Source organism: Phoca vitulina, unplaced genomic scaffold (genome assembly GCF_004348235.1).
Source record: "Phoca vitulina isolate PV1807 unplaced genomic scaffold, GSC_HSeal_1.0 scaffold24, whole genome shotgun sequence".
In the NCBI taxonomy this organism is placed as follows: domain Eukaryota; kingdom Metazoa; phylum Chordata; class Mammalia; order Carnivora; family Phocidae; genus Phoca; species Phoca vitulina.
The window spans coordinates 20,727,963-20,746,170 of record NW_022589727.1 but is presented as its reverse complement, the minus strand read 5'-3'; the positions used below and the strand labels follow the sequence as shown (position 1 = coordinate 20,746,170).

General features: G+C 33.7%; 1 protein-coding gene across 6 annotated transcripts in view; it reads right to left on the bottom strand.

Annotated features, from left to right (window-relative positions):
• Positions 1-18,208, bottom strand: part of ROCK1 (Rho associated coiled-coil containing protein kinase 1) — a 149,888-nt gene that overhangs the window by 72,458 nt on the left and 59,222 nt on the right. For all 6 annotated transcript variants that reach the window (XM_032421458.1, XM_032421459.1, XM_032421460.1 and 3 more), the window contains 5 exons: positions 17,738-17,822; positions 16,328-16,472; positions 15,862-16,000; positions 13,757-13,848; positions 709-868 (listed from right to left, as the gene is read on the bottom strand). In XM_032421458.1, coding sequence (XP_032277349.1) covers positions 709-868; positions 13,757-13,848; positions 15,862-16,000; positions 16,328-16,472; positions 17,738-17,822 — 621 coding nt within the window. The remainder of the gene's footprint in view (positions 1-708; positions 869-13,756; positions 13,849-15,861; positions 16,001-16,327; positions 16,473-17,737; positions 17,823-18,208) is intronic.

Genomic DNA, 18,208 nt, shown 5'->3' with positions numbered 1-18,208 from the left:
AAATAATGTTAAACGTTTTATTTACATCTCGTCTTTTGAAGACTAAAGCTAACATTAGCTCATACTAATAACAACTAACATTAACTGAGTGCTAATGTTCTAAATGTCCTACTGTTTTGATTTAATTAATCCTTAAACAATCCTATGAGACAAGTATTATTATCATCATCAACCCTATTTTTGAGAAAATGGAGACATAAAAGGTTAAAGTTATTTGCCCAAGGTCACAAGGTCTTACATGATGTAAGACATGGTAAACTCATTTAGTGATTTTTGGTGAGGAATCACTTAATTTTTGCATTACTAAAAATTACAGGCCTTTGTAACATCAATATAATGACGGTAATGCTAGAAAACTCTTTGTTCTTCCAAAATGTATTATAAAACCAGAGCTCTTTGGGTAATGAGATTAACCAAAATATTAGTATTGATAGAATCTTTTAATTTATTAATTGCTGTAACTTGAACACATATAGTGCATCCCTCAGCAAACAATTTCTGAAACACAGTATCTTGATCATGGATGAGTCTAAAAGAAATGAAATATGGGATAACACAAATATCATGCATCACTGAAAAATGGCATATTAAGATATCTCTTAATATACCATTAAATGTTCTCGAAGGGATTTTTAGATACCCCTAAGAAAATAACAGACCAGAACAAAATTATTACCCACCCCTAAAATCAACACTTAACATACTCACCTACGATTGCTATAATACGTAAATCCTACAAAAGGTAACTGATTGCCAACAAAAGCTTTAGGTATGGGGAATGTTTCTTCATCTCCTTTATCTTCTTCCAAGTCATCAAAATTACTTGTATCGATGTCACTACTTAAATCAGGTACAACTGGTGCTACAGCTAAAAATGGAAACAAAATTAGTAGTTGCTTCAAATTTAATATGAAAATAAAGCAAAGATTCCATACAAACTACTAAATGTTTCTTATATATAAGTAAGTTGCAAACTACAGATTCCAAATGGGTTGAATCCTATTTTAGTCAATTTTATTAGGATTATTAATCAACTGATATTGACCATTATAATTTTATGAAACAACCACCTTCAAAATCGCCTATAATTATCATCTATACTTCAAGTTTAATTTGAATATTACAAGTATTAAGGTCTGTTTTAGAATATATCATATAAAATATGCAAAAGCAGTTAGGACTATAGAAAAGACTTTTCAGAAACCATAGCACACTAAATTGTACTCAAAGATTCAAAGGTGATTGGTTTCAAATACAATATTTTGTTTGTTAATCTGCTGTATATCAAACTGGAAATCAAGCTTATGTCTCACAGCCCTGGATAGAACAATTTGGTATTGAAATATATTTATTCATCTAAAATCTAGATGGTTTGTATTCACTCCCCCAGCTCAACAGCTTTATAATATTAAGTCACAAGGAGCAATGTATTTTGAATTGTATTTTCAGACTAGCCACCTTCCCTGAATCAAGTCATTAAGCGATGACTCAGGGAGGTATTTATGAAATGGCTGTTAGGAAAAGAGGGCAGAGATTTAAAACATGGACACAATTTTCAAGAGTTATAAACTTGATGGAGAGTGAGGCTCATATATACTTAATTAAGTAAAACCATATATGGCAATGCTTAAAACTTCATAATACGGGAGAAAATACCATTTGAAAGTAATACTACTACTATCTTATTTTGGAGCTTGAATATGCTACAGAGAGTCATCTAAAATTTAGAAAAAATGTGTTTCAGTTTAAAGATATAGTGTTAAAAAAACAAAAATAGCAACAAAATATTTAATAATTATTTTAGATACAATCATATCATATTGCCTCAAAAAAAAGATGAAGATGAGCAACAAAAAATAACTGACCTGGTTTCATGGTATTAATCTCTTATAGAAAGGAATAAATTTTCTATTGAATCATCTGGGTTTTCCAGACAAGAAATGACTATTGTTGTGCATCTCAGATACAGTGAATTATTTGATGAATTTGGGAAACAACAATTTAACCCAAAGAAGCTATAATACTAACAATGAATGAGAAAAGATCTTTTCCACCGTTCTCTTTTCTTAATGACCAGGAGAACTGCCTGACTAGACAGTTCTAGCTTCCTAATAATACTAACTGCCTAATTTGTAAAATGATGGGGAAGAGGGGGGAAGTTGTCTCTCCTTGTGAAGCAAATAAATCAATTATGGTCTTGGCATAAATTCTACTTTAAAACAGTGGTTCTCAATTTTGAGACAATTTTGCTCCCCTGGGGGACATGTGGCAATGATTGAATACATTTTTGGCTGTCGTAACTGGGGGAGGTGTGCTACTGTCATCTAGTGGGTAAAGATCAGGGATACTGCTAAACATCCAAGAAAGTTCAGAACAGCCCACACAAAAAAGATTTAGCTGATCTAGTGTTCAGGCTAAAAAACTCTACTTTAAAATTATCATATAAGATCGATTTTAAAAGGAAACAGAGCAAGTTTGGTGAATTTTCTCTTGCTGTTTCAGATGAATCTAGTCTTTTTATAGACTATATACCATTTTAGAGTAGTTTTAAAATGAGACAAATTCTGTTTAAATTCTGAGATACAAGTAGGGGAAGTCCTGGGAGAATTATAAAAGTAATACTTCATCTACATTTAAAGTAAGACATTTAGGTTTTACAGAATACCACATAATCATGTCAGAACTAATAAATAAGAATAAGGATAAAGATAGCTTTACAGAATTATCATTGATATATAGAGTAATCCACTTATAAAAATTTACCTTTCCATAAATAACTGGTAATATAGGAATCATGTTCCATAAAAAGGAATCTAGCTGATATTAAAAAAAAAAAAAAAAAAAAGGTAGAGTAGGAAGCTCTAAGAAGCCACCTTTTCACTGAAGTAGCCATTATGCTGGCAAAAACTATCAGAAGCAACTTTTTCAGAACTCTGAAATCTAAGAAAAAACTTACAACAAGCAGGGGAATGTTTAATGAAGAAAGAAGCTACTAAATTTTGGCATTTCGGGAATTGTCACTGGCTGACCAATGACATAATAATGGAAAACAGACTTCAGTGATCACACATGACAAGGAATACAGATTTTGTAAAAATAGTTTGAAAAAGTTACTAAACAAATGCATGATTGAAGCCCATAACAAGCAACAACAGCAAACCTGGGAAGGGGGAAATCTGATTTCCAGAGTTACACTATTCTGTTCAAAATGTCCGGTTTTCAAAAAAAAATTACAAAGCATGTAAAGAAACAGAAAAAGTATGGACTATTCATGGAGAATAAAGAAAATGTCAGAAAATATCAATGAAGAAACCCAGATATTAGATTTTCTAAACAGACCTTAAATAGTCTTAAATGTGCTCAGAGAGCTAAAGGAAACTATGGACAAAGAACTAAAGGAAACCAGGAGTATGATATCTTAACAAATACAACATACCAATAAGGAGATAGAACAAGGAACGAAATAGAAATTCTGGCACTGAAAAGTACAATAGCTGAAACTATAAATGCACTAAAAAGGTTCAACAGCAAATCTGAGCAGGCAGAGGAACCAGTGAATTTAAATAAGACCACTAATATTATCAAGTGTAGGAAGAGAAAGAAAACGGAATGAAAACGTAAACTCTTGGGACACCATAATGCATACCAACATACACATTATGAAAGTCCCAGGAAAGTAGGGTAAGGGGCAGAAAGAATATTTAAAGAAATAATGGCTCCAAACTAACCAACCTGATGAAACATATGAATCTACACAACCAAGAAGCTCAATGAATTCCAAGTAAGAAAAATTTAGATCCACGCCATGACACGTTATAATAAACTTTGAAAAGACAAAAAGATAATCTTGAAAGCAATAGAAAAGTGACTTGTCATACATATACGAGGAATCGATTAAGATTAAAAGCCTATTTCTTGCTATAAACATTGGGGTGCGTGTGCCCCTTCGGATCAGTACATTTGTATCTTTGGGGTAAATACCCAGTAGTGCAATTGCTGGGTTGTAGGGTAGCTCTATTTTCAACTTTTTGAGGAACCTCCACACTGTTTTCCAGAGTGGCTGCAACAGCCAAACTATGGAAAGAGTCTAGATGTCCATCAACAGATGAATGGATAAAGAAGATGTGGTGTATATATACAATGGAATATTATGCAGCCATCAAAAAAAAATCTTGCCATTTGCAACAACGTGGATGGAACAGAGGGTATTATGCTAAGCAAAATAAGTCAATCAGAGAAAGACAAGTATCATATGATCTCACTGATAAGAGGAATCTGAGAAACAAGACAGAGGATCATAGGGGAAGGGAGGGAAAAATGAAACAAGATGAAACCAGAGAGGGAGACAAACTCTAAGAGACTCTTAATCCCAGGAAACAAACTGAAGGTTTCTGGAGTGGAGGGGGGTGGGAGGGATGAGGTGGCTGGGTGATGGACACTGGGGAGGGTACGTACTATGGTGAGTGCTGCGAATTGTGTAAGACTGATGAATCACAGATTTGTACCCCTGAAACAAATAATACATGTTAATAAAAAAAAAGAAAAGCAAAATAAATTTAAAAAATAAGTAATAAAAAAAAAGCCTATTTCTTTTTTTAATAAAATAGGATCCACGCCCAGCATGGAGCCCAACACAGGGCTTGAACTCACGACCCTGAGATCAAGACCTGCACTGAGATCAAGAGTCAGATACTTAACTGACTGAGCCACCCAGGCTCTCCTTCAGAGCCTATTTCTAAGCAGAAACTTTGAAGGCCAGAGGCAGTGAAACAACGTATTTGAAGTGCTGAAACAATGGTTCAGCAAGAATTCTACATCCGGCAAAATCATTCTTCAAAAATGAAGGACAAATTAAAGAGATTACCTAGGTAAAGGAAAGATTAGAGATTGTTGCTAGTCACACCACAAGAATTGTTAGAGTTTTTTAAGGTTGAAATGAAAGGACACTAGACACTAACTCAAAGCTTTGTGAAGAAATAAAGGTAACTACACAGGTAAATATAAAAGCCAGGATTATGTATTTTTGCTTTATAAATCCACTTTTCCCCCTATATGACTTAAAAGAAATATGCATAAAACAATTATAAATTTATGTTAATGAGCACAGAATATATAAAGATGTAATTTGTGACAATAACAACATAAAGGAAGAAAATGGATTTGTAGAGAAACTTTTTTTTTTAAAGATTTTATTTATTTGTGAGAGAGAGAGAGAGCAAGCGAGCACAAGCAGGGTGAGTGACAGGCAGAGCAGGCAGAGGGAGAAGCAGGCTCCCACTGAGCAAGGAGCCCAATGCAGAACTCGATCGCAGGACCCTGGGATGACCTGAGCCAAAGGCAGATGCTTAACCGACTGAGCCACCCAGGCATTCCTGGAAGCAGTTTTCATATGCTTCTGACAGTAAATTGTATCAATTCAACCTAGATTGTTATCAGTTTAGAATACTAAATGTAATCACTATAAGAAAATGACTAAATAATATATAGAAAACGAACTGAAGAGGGAATCAAAACAGTACACTATAAAATAATCCAGTAAACAAAAAAGGTGGCAATAATGCAGGAGCTGAGGAACAGAAAGAAAAAATACAGAAAACAGAACAATGGCAGAAGTCTTTACATACAGTATTCACTTTAAATTTAAATGAATTAAAGTCACTAATTAAAAGGTAGAGACTGGAAGAATGGATTAATAAAATTGATCAAATTAAATGCAGTATATAGAGACTCACTTTAGATCTACAGACATAAATACATTAAAAGAATGAAAAGATATTCCATGGGAAAAAGAGCTGGGGTACCTACACTAGTATCAGACAAAATAGACATTTAAGACCATTAAAATAGCAAAAAACAGGACATATTGATGATATTGATAAAAGGGTCAATTCCTCAAGAAGACAGAATTATAAACATATATGCATGAACACCATAGCTCCAAAATATGTATAATAAAAAATGACATAAATGGAGAAATAGTTCTAAAATAATGGTTGGAGTCTTCAATCCCCACCTTCAGTAAATGAACAGAACATCTAAACAAAAGATGAATAAGAAAATGCAGGACGTGAACAGTATCATAAAGCAACTAGATGTAACAGACATATAAAGCTCAACCCACCACCAACAGAATACATATTGTACATGAGACATTCTCCAGGACAAACTTTATGTTAGGCCAAAAAACAACTTAATAAAGTTAAAGAGGCTGAAATCATACAAAGTATCTTCTCCAGCCCATGATGGAATAAAACAAGATATCAACAATAGAAAGAAAATTGGAAGTTTCACAAATACCTGGAAAATAACACTCTTTTGTTTCAAGTTTTTATTTAAATTCCAGTTAGTTAACATATAGTGTAATATTAATTGTAGAAGTAGAATTTAGTGATTCATCACTTATATATAACACCCAGTGCTCATCACAACAAGTGCCCATCACCCACTTAAACACCCCCCACCCACCTCCCCTCCAGCAAGCATCTGTTTGTTCTCTATAGTTCTCTTTTTTTCTTTGTTTTGTTTCTTAAATTCCACATATGAGTTAAACCATATGGTATTTGTCTTTATCTGACTTATTTCACTTAGCATAATACACTCTAGCTCCATCTATGTCACTGCAAATGGCAAGATTTTGTTCTTGCTAAGTAATATTCCACTGCATATATATATACCACACATCTTCTTTATCCATTCATCAGCTGATGAACATTGGGCTGTTCCCATAATTTGGCTACTGTTGATAATGCTACCAACATCAGGGTGCATGTGTCCCTTTGAATCAGTATTTTTGTATCCTCTGGGTAAATACCTAGTAGTGCAATTGCTGGATCATAGGATAGTTCTATTTTTAACCTTTTGAGGAACCTCCATACTGTTTTCCAGAGTGGCTGTACCAGTTTGCATTACTCCCACTGATAGTATAAGAGGGTTTCCCTTTCTCCACACCCTCACCAGTATCTGTTGTTTCCTGTGTTAATTTTTGCCATTCTGACAGGTGTCAAGTGGTATCTCATTGTAGTTTTGATTTGTATTTCCCTGACGATGAGTGATACTGAGCATCTTTTCACGTGTCTGTTAGCCATCCGGATGTCTTCTGCCCATTTCTTAACTAGATTATTTCTTTTTTGGGTGTTGAGTTTGATAAGTTCTTTATAGATTTTGGAAACTAACACTTTATCAGACATGTCATTTGCAAACATCTCCCATTCTGAAAGTTGCCTTTTAGTTTTGTTGATTGTTTCATTCGATGTGCATAAGGTTTTTATCTTGATGAAGTCCCAATAGTTCACTTTTGCTTTTGTTTCCCTTGCCTCTGGAGATGTATTCTAGTAAGAAGTTGCTCCGGCCGATGTCAAAGTGGTGAAAACAACATACTCTTAAAAGAAACCAATGAGTCAAAGAAGAAATCACAAGGGAGATTAGAGAAAATGCTTTGAGACAAATGAAAATGAAAACAAAAACCAAAACTTATGGGATTCAGTGAAAGCAGTACTCAGAAAAATTTTAGTTGTAAATGCCTGCATTAAAAAAAAGAGAGAAAGATCTCAAATCAATAACCCAGCTGACATACTAAGGAACTAGAAAAAGAAGAGCAAACTAAGCCCAGAGCTACAGTAAGGAAAGAAACAATAGAGATTAGAGTACAGATAAAATATAGAATAGAAAATTAATAGTGAAATTAACAAAACCAATAATTAGTTTTTGGTTTTTTTTTGAAGATTTTATTTATTTATTTGACAGAGAGAGACACAGCGAGAGAGGGAACACAAGCAGAGGGAGAGGGAGAAGCAGGCTTCCCGCAGAGCAGGGAGCCCGATGTGGGGCTCGATCCCAGGACCCTGGGATCATGACCTGAGCCGAAGGCAGACACTTAATGACTGAGCCACCCAGGCGCCCCCCCCCCTTTTTTTAAAGATTTTATTTATTTGACAGAGAGAGACACAGCGAGAGAGGGAAATAATTAGTTCTTTAAAAAGATCAACAAAATTGACAAATCTTTTACTAGACTAAGGGGAAAAAGAGGGGACAAATCAGAAATGAAAGTACGCATATAACTACCGACTTTCTACAAATAAAAACAATAAAAGGAAAAACTACAGGGGTTCCTCAGTGACTCAGTCAGTTGAGTGTCTGACTCTTGATTTTGGCTGGGGTCGTGAGAACAAGCCCTGCATCAGGCTCCATGCTCAAGTGGGGGGGCAGGGGAGGTCTGCTGGAGATTCTCTCTCTCTCTCCCTCTCCCGTTCCGTCTCTCCCCCGCTTGCATTCTCTCCTCTCTAAAATAAAAAAATAAATCTTTAAAAGGAAAAAACTACAAGCAATTGTACATCAACATATTAGATAACCTAGATTAAATAAGTTCCTAGAAACACACAAACTACCAAAACTTATTTGAAAAAGAGAATCTGAAGAGACCTACGAGAAACTTAATCAATAATCAAAAATGTCCCAACAAAGAAAAAAAAAATCCAAGACAAGACTGTTTCACAGTTGAACTCTACCAAACGTATGAAGGAGGTTTAATGCCAATCCTTCTCAAACTCTTCCGATAAATAGAAGGAACACAAATTCATTCCATGAGGCCAGAATTATTCAGACACCAAAGCCAGATCAAGACACCACACACACACACACCCACACCCCAACACCTCCAGATGCAAAAATCTTCAAGAAAATACTAGCAAGTTGAATGTAGCAGCATATTAAAATGATTACATGCTATGATCAAGTGGGATTTATTCCAGTGTGGGTCACCATATGAAAGTCAATTAGTGTAATATATCATATTACCAGAATTAGGAGGAAAACCCATGTGATCATTCCTATTAACACAGAAAAGTATTTAACAAAATTCAATACCCTTTCATGATAAAAATACTCAGTCAACAAGGAATAGAGAACTTCCTCGACATGATAAAAGGCATAATAAAAAACCCACAGCCAATGTCATACTCAACTAGTGAAAGACTGAAAGCTTTCCGGCTATGATCAAGAACAAGACAAGGACTCCATCTCACAACTGCTATTCAACACAGTATTACAAATTCCAGTCAGAGCAATTAGGCACATATATGAAACAAAAGGCATTCTCATTGGAAACATAGTCAATGCAATCATTACCAAGACCCCAATGGAAAAACCCACTTTAAAATTCATATGGAAATCTCAAGTGATCCCAAACAGCCAAAACAATCTCGGAAAAGCAGAAAGCTGAAAGATTCACACTTTCTGATTTCAAAGGCTACTACAAATTTATTGCAATCAAAACAGTGTAGTACTTGCATAAAGACAGCTCAATGGTATATCAGAGAGAGCCCAGAAATAAAGCCTCACATCTGTGGTCAAATGACTTGAGAAGGGTGCAAGACCACTTAATGAAAGAGGAGTTTTTTCAACAAATGATAGTAGGAAAACTGGATATCCACCTGCAAAAGAATGTAGACTTTACCTAACACCATATACAAAAATTCACTCAAAACAATGGAAAGCAATGACTCCAACATTTATTTGTACACCAGTGATCAGAAAAGCATTACTCACAATAGCTAAAAGGTACAAGCATTCCAAGTGTCTGTCAATATGTGAACAGATTTTTGAAAAATGTGGTATATATGCAGTGAAATATTATTCAGCCTTAAAATGGAACAAATTTCTGATACGTGCTATAACATGGATGAACCTTGAAGACAAGCTAAGTGAAATACATCAACCTCAAAAAGATAAATATTGTATGATTACACTTATTTGAGGTAACCACAACAAACTCATAGAGACAGAAAGTAGAATAGTAGCTACTGGGGTCTGGGGTTAAAGGAGAACAGAGTTATTGTTTAATGTGTGAACAAATTTAGTTTGGGATGATAAGAATGTTCTGGAGATGGATGGTAGTAATGGCTGCACAACAATGTGAAAGTGCTTAATGCCACTGAGCTATACAGTTAAAAATGGTTAAAGTGGTAAATTTTATGTTATATATACTTTACCAAAACAAAAAGGTAAGTTTTCTTAAAGTTTGTTTTTAAAACATGACCCCAACATAATACTGGGAAAGTCTAAACTCTTAGGACCCTGAAACTTGCTAGACCCTCAATTCTTTATCTATGAAGCCTACACTGATAATTTCTCCCATGAGAATGTACAACTCTGAAAGAGAGGACACTAGACTTAATTAATCCACAGAACCTGGAATAGCATATATGCGCTTACAAACAATGCATTTTGTTTGTTTTTAAATAAATGGAAAACTTACCACATGAGCTGACAGTTACTCCTGTTATCATCTTGTGTCTTTTCCCACCAGCTATAGGTGGATTAGGTAATGGCAGTATCTTATCTCAAATGAGATCATGAATGGCAAAGTGTTTTGCAAATTACATTATTATATTTAACATAGTATTATTAATAATGTATCTGTTACATGTAACAAATGTTACCATTTTATTTTCCCCAAAATTTAACTGCCAAGAATGTTGATTCACTACATTTCTACTTTGTATAATTCTGAATGCTATTACTTAAATGGCACATGGTATTCCAGAAGATCTAAGGCTTTGGAGTCAGACAGATTTGAATCCTGACACTGTCATTTACTAGCAATGTGACCTATAGCAGGTTATTTAGGTCTTTTCGTTCCTTCTTTAATTCCTTTCTTTAATCTCATGCCTGTCATTTCTTCAGTTCTATTTCAAATGAGTAAAAAAGTAATTTTACAATCTTAATACTCTGTGCCTCTAAATTAAGAGTGAATAAGATCAGGAAGCTCATGGAAATTCTGCCAAAAATCAAGCTATTTTGTACACTGCTCCCACACCACCAAGGAACAGATGGTGAAGATTAACTGCCATTGTAACTTATAGACATGTAAGTGGTAAAATACCAAAAGAACTACTATCTGGAAAAGGTAAACAATTCTGCCAAAGAAAATTGGAGAGTCAAAAAAATTTAAAAAGAATTATAACTGTTATATAATTTTTAAAAGCTTAGCAGGTCAGAGAGGTCAGTTCACAATAAAAGTATTCTTGGTATTTTAGGGGTGGGAAGTGAAGAAAGGGTAGGAAGAGGAAAGGGGAAGAAGAGAACAATAAGTTCTACAGACTTCAATTTTTTCTTTCTTTCTTCTTTTTTTAACAATAACCACAAAATAGGAGCTATTAGGATTAGGAAAAGATATAAAAATGTTTATAGGTATGTTAAATCTAAGTACAGTACAGCAAGATCATAGATAATACAGATTTTAAAAAGATAAATATCAATAATACTAATAAAATTACCTCATTATAGAAATTCTTTTTTTTAAGATTTTATTTATTTATTTGACAGAGAGAGACACAGCAAGAGAGGGAACACAAGCAGGGGGAGTGGGAGAGGGAGAAGCAGGCTTCTCGCTGAGCCGGGAGCCAGATGTGGGGCTCAATCCCAGGACCCTGGGATCATGACCTGAGCTGAAGGCAGCCACTTAACAACTGAGCCACCCAGGCGCCCCATAGAAATTCTTTTTTTTTTTTTAAGATTTTATTCATTTATTTATTTATTTGTCAGAGAGAGAGAGAGAGCACAAGCAGGGGGAGTGGCAGGCAGAGCAGGCAGAGGGAGAAGCAGGCTCCCTGCTGAGCAAGGAGCCCGATGCAGAACTTAATCCCAGGACCCTGGTATCATGACCTGAGTTGAAGGCAAATGCTTAGCCGACCGAGCCACCCAGGCATCCCTAGAAATCCTTTAAAAGTTTGATTTAAAACAATAAAGTAATTCACTTTACCCGTTTTTAAATTAATAAAAAGTTACACTGAAGAGGTATAACAATATCATAAAATGCCATTGATTTGGACTCCCCAATTCCACTGGACTATGAGCTCCGCAAGGTAAAGAACTTTTGTTGGTTTGATCACTGATGTTTTCCTAGTGCCTGAAATAGAACAGCGCTCAGCATATATAGCAGGTGTTCAGTATTCACTTCCCACCCCTAAAATACCAACAACTAGGTTACCTCCTCTCCTAATTAATATTAGTTTTTCAATACACAAAAGGAAATACGTCTTCCCTATTTTTTAGAGTACTGTGTGGTTATTCTATAGTTATTTATACATTGCTTCACTTTGAGAAAGAATTTAAACCAATACAAAAGATACTTTGTATTTTCTTTAGTAGCCTTTCAAATTTTCTTCAGATTATAATCATATTTGTGTGTTTTCAGCTTTCTTCAACTTCTAAGAGCACAGCTTGAATAAAAAAACCCACAAAGTTTTTCAGTGCAACCATCCATCATCTCACTCTATTCATCTCTGTCTTTGCAACGGTTTCTCATGGAGTGGGAAGACAACAATCATGTCACATTTACTTATAGGGAAGTTCTCTATTTCCCAGTGTATAACTGCTAATAAATTCTCTCCAGGTCAAGCCGCTCCTATAGCTTTTCCCAGATAGCAGGTCATTCAATGTCATTCTTTGTAGTAGTATAATTTCTTAATTTCCCCAAGAATTTACTTCCCCTTCTCCCTTCTCAGTCAATTGTATAGCTTGTACACAGTACATGTGCTGTACCTGAAGGCAGTATACCTGTTTTTTTAAAAATATTTGATAACTAAGATACTTCCCTAATATTGGGAAAACCACGATCTGTTTCTTTAAAATTAACAAGATTCTTTCCCTGAACTTTCCTGCACAGTCTCAACTAGATAGGCAGTCCTTAAGATAAATACTACCTACTTAATTTGTAACTGTTTCTAAAACCACACAGCTGAATTCATTTCCATCATTAAGGTTTACTGCTGTTGCTACAGCAGGAAGTTAGGAACTGGTATACACTATCCTTTCTGTGAAAACAGAAAAAAAAAAAATCCTGAGACTGCAACAGGAGAAAGATGAATTCTTGGCCTTCCAAATCCACAAAGATGTTGGGCACATTCGGTACCATTGTAATTTTGGTTCAGCTATGTTGAACAAGGTTTTCTGTGAATCATCTCATTATTTTAACTGTTTTTTGAAATAGGGAAATGTTCTAAACTGACTGAAAATAATTTCTTGCATACTACATATTTTCATGTCTGAATTGCAAACTGCAAGTCTAATGGAATCAAGTATACCGTAATTTCCTGTATTTTCATAATTAAATTCTGGTATTTATCAATAATAGAACCTTATATTTTATATTTTCTTTAGTAAAAACAAGATAATAACTTGTCTCTTCACAGGAAATATATTTTAATTACTTTTTTTTTTTTTAATATTTTTTATTTATTTATTTGACAGAGAGAGAGAGCACAAGCAGGGGAAGTGGCAGGCAGAGGAGAAGCAGGCTTCCCGCTGAGCAGGGAGCCCGATGCGGGGTTCGATCCCAGGACCCTGGGATCATGATCTGAGCTGAAGGCAGCTGCTTAACTGACTGAGCCACCCAGGCGCCCCTTAATTATCCTTTATTTATTGACTTTCTTCACATTGAGATATCAAAATATAAGACAAAAGGCAATTCAACAAAGATCAAATATCAAATTATGACTGCGGAGCCCAATTCCATCTCATGTATATGGTAGTTCATCTTGGTCTCCCAAATGAGATACCAGAGAAGTAGCAGTACAGCTTTCCCAATATTATGAAATATTCTCTCTTTAATTAGAGTAGGATAATATCCATAACCACATCTGTGTACTTTAGATTTTCATCAAATATACACATATATTAGCAAGGCAGTTTCAAAAGACTGTATTTACTACAACTACTTTCAAATATCCACTGTAATGTACAAGAAAAAATAACTTACTGTCTCTGAGTGTTTCCCAAGCCCATTGATCATTTTTGAAGAAGAGATGTCGTTTGATTTCTTCTACACCATTTCGCCCTAATCTCACCTCTCTGAATAGAGGGAAAGAAAAAAGTTATTAATCACTTAAGATATTATTATTATAACCTGTCAGGATATATTTGTGGGCATAATGCTAAATCTGTGCATAATGATAAAAATAGTTCTATGTCACCTTGAAATTATATTGGTTTTCAGTATAATTTTCCACTTAAATAAAAAATAAGTTGAAGATAGAATATTGAAGACTTTTTAGAAAAATATATATGAAAAACAGACTTGTTGAAACCCCATGACTTTTCTATCGACAATGAAAATCCTAATAAATCACTCCCTTTGTTTCATTAGCATAATGAATAAAACACAATGAATTTTCTTGACAGCTCTTAAACACTGTGGTAGCTATACATTTTTTGCAATCAACAACTTTATTTCACACCAAATGCTAACAAAAACTCAGAAAGACATCCTAAATTTAAAATCTCTACTTTATACACTATTATAAATATTTTTGACCTATCAGAAACCAATGACAACTAATTCTTGACATTACTACAAAACTGAGAGTTTTAATGGGATTCCTGGCCTCTTAGACGAGCATAGAGATAAAATGTTTAAAAATGTGCCTTTAGTGGATTTGGAAAGGGGAACTTAGCAACTTCTGTTTTCTACTTTAGTGCTTATAAACAACAAGAACACCCTGAATTCCAAATTTTTTCATGAGTTAAAAGATAAATTGCTTTTGATACAATGTGACACCTTCTTGAAGAAGCTTTCATTGACTCTCCCAGACTGGATCAGGGAACTCTCCATGGTTCTATGGCAGACAGACAGTACTTAACTCAGAGTACTTATCTCTCTGTACAATAAACATCTCATTCACTTGTCTGTTTCCCTCAAAGGACTAGGTGGTTAGTGGAGAACAGTGGCTGTGTATCTTTTTCATTTCTATATCCCTAGCACCTAACACACAGCATAGTACTTATATTTATAAAGTATATATTAAAATGTAAAAATATGAAAGACTACATTTCAGGCTCTAAAGGACATATGAAGGATGGTAAATTTATATTAATTAAAGTGAATCTGAAACTGAAACATATCTAAAGGTACCAGGCCTCCCTAATATTTAAATTAACAATATACAAACATAAATATTAAACATAATCTTAGTAAGTCATGTGGTTCATGTTTAAATTTAAAAAAGTAAATTTAAAAAGTAAACCATAAGGGTACATATAATATACCATTTTTGTTTCTAAAATATATACGTGCATATACATTTATAAAAATGCTTACTGAATCTGAAAGACATCATACCAATGACCATTTCCAGAGGGAAGGAGGTAGGATATAGCTCTGCACTATTTACTTAATTTCAACAAAATATAATCATATATAATTAAATCTTTTTTCCAGCTCTAGTGAGGTATAATTGACAAAATCTTGAGATATGTAAAGTGTAAAAAGTGATGTTTTGACATATGTACACATTGTGAAAGGATTCTCCCATTGGGAATTAACACATCTATCACCTCACCTATTTACCTTTCTTTTTGGTAAGAACATTTAAATTCTACTCTTAGCAAATTTCAATTATACAATACTGAATTATCTTAAATGGCATCAGTTAGAAGATGCATCATTTTTCCATCACTAGGAAAAAAATGTTCCCAATTAAATTAATACGTGACATTGTAAGATGCACTCTAATTTCAGAGATGTTACATGTTTAAAAAAAAAAAAAAACCTTCAGACTCAAGAAAATATAATTTTTATACTTAACCAAGTTAAAACTTCAACAATGAAATTTAAAAAATCATCTGGTCTAGCCATCAGAAAAGAATTTACCCCAATTTCTTAGGTAAGGCAAGTGGTTTGAGATCCAGAAATTCAACCAGAATACCACAAAATATTATATTTCACTATCATTAATGATTTGGGGAATAGTAATATTTTTATCCCAACAGTTCAAATATAGGAGCTGAGATACAGACCTCAAATACTAAGCAGCAAAATGAGAATTTCCTTAGAATAAATTAAAGTTCAATGTTAAGATTATTTACCTGTCAGTAAGGAAGGCACAAATAAGATTTTTTGCTTCTTTTGATATATCATTATCATCAGGGAAAGTAAGTGAATTTTTATGGTTCATAATCTTACTGTAAGTTCCAACCAGAGAATCTGCATAAAAGGGTGTATCACCTGAAAAATTGATAGGAAAAACAAAAGCAAATAAGATACATTAAAAAAATCAGTTTCAAAGGAAAAGAGTCAATGTTACATGTTTAAAGATTACTACATATGCATTAAAGACATATACTTAATATATAAAAAAAATAACACATCACAAAGTTGCTTAGGCTTCTAAATAACTTTTAAAAACACACAAATTAGGTTTGGATCAGTTTGTTTTCTACACACAAAATTAACTTTGCTTAATGCAATAAATACCTTATTGGAAGAAGCCAAATGGCTAAGTTTTAGGATGAACAACTATGTTAGAGGTATACAAAATTCTCCTTTACTCACCTACAAGCATTTCATATAAAAATACCCCAACTGACCACCAGTCACATTCACGTCCATAATAGCCATCACCACCTTGAGATTTTAATACTTCAGGGGAAATGTAATCAGGTGTTCCAACTGCTGTATCACATCGTACCATACCTTCCTAAAAAAAGAGTGGCAGGTCAACTTTTTAATTAGAATACAAATATAAATTCTGAATGATTTAAAAGGACTTTCCAACAAAACCTGTAGACCTCTCAGTCTTTGGGCTATAAAATATATCAAAACCTAATGCAAACTTGACAAAAATGAACACATAGTCTAATCACATATACATATTATATACACAATATATCTGAAATATGTGTGTGTACTTGTGTGTGTGGATACGTCAGTGACTTTTACTTTGTAATATTACTCATTAGAAAGACACACTGCCAACCAGTTGTGCCAGTATAATGACCTCATCATAACTGCAGAGAACAAGTATTTAAGCCAATTCAAACAGATTGAGGGACTGACAGGATGAATCATTTGATAACATTAATATATAAATGCTGATTTAATTTTTTTTTAACTAAAATAGCCATTCAATCTAACCATGCTTGAAACTGTAAAGAAAACATACAGGAATTAACTGTACAAATATAAAATGGGGAAGTATGTGTAATGGAAAAGGGTGTAATAGTACTGAGCATACTGAATATCTATTTAATATGCATTTTAACTCTCCAAAAAAAAAAATCCCTAAATCTAAATGCAAAAGCTATACATACCTATTACTAATTGTAGCTGGTATTAATGCAATAGAATTATAATTAAATGTTCACGTAAACGTTTTCATATAATGTTTCCTTCTAAGCAATAATTTTCCTTTTAAAATAATAAATACAACTTTTTGGCTATTGTTCTGGGATAAGTTTCCAAGAATATAAACTGTTTCAACTGAAACAAATTAGCATACTTGCCACTTTAGCTATAAATATGTTATTTATTTTGTAAATAATGAGGACAGATAGTATCTTTAAAGATTGACTCCCAAAATAAGCAGTAAGATCTTCTACATGTTAACAGAAGGCTAAGTAAAACACTAAAAAATACACACATCACTGAAATCCAGTTTTTATGAAAGTCTAATTTTAACACTGGTCTTAGTATTTAGTGACTAGTTCAATTCCTAGTTACTAATAGTACTGTATATTACACTGTTGTTATAAAGGATTTAATAAGTGCGGCAATCAACACTTACCTTAGGTAGAGAGAAAAATATAAATCACTTACAAGTTACTAATCAACATTGAAATCATGGCACCTATTTCAACAAATAAGACAGGTCATATCAATTCTGTTACAAGTCTAGCTATGGTTAGTACATTCTTAAAGCATTTTCTAAAAAGCAGCTATCTTGAATTAGCAAAATTATTTAACCTTATTCATCTTCATACAAGTACCAAAATCTGCTAACTTCAAATGTCCAGATTTATCCAGCAGCATGTTATCAGGTTTCACATCTCTGAGGGAGGAAAAAAAAGAGTATTTCTAAAACCAGACACTGAGAAAAATTCTATGAGGCAGTTATTTTAGGCCCTATATCCTCACTCATTGTAGATAAGGCCATTTTTGATCCATATGTGCTCTCTCTATCCACATCTATAAACTGAACTTTAGCAGGGAAACTCCTTTATATGTTAATGCCTCAGAGAAAGACATTTAATATTCCCTTTTCTTTTAAAAAGAGTTTGATTCTTCCAAGGGGGAAAGCAAACCATCTGAGAGAGAATAACCATAAAAAACATAATATACACAAAACATAACTGAAACACACTTTTCAACTTAAGTACATAAATAACCCCAGGACAGGGTCTAAATCACTTTCATTTTTGTATCCCTGGCACTTAA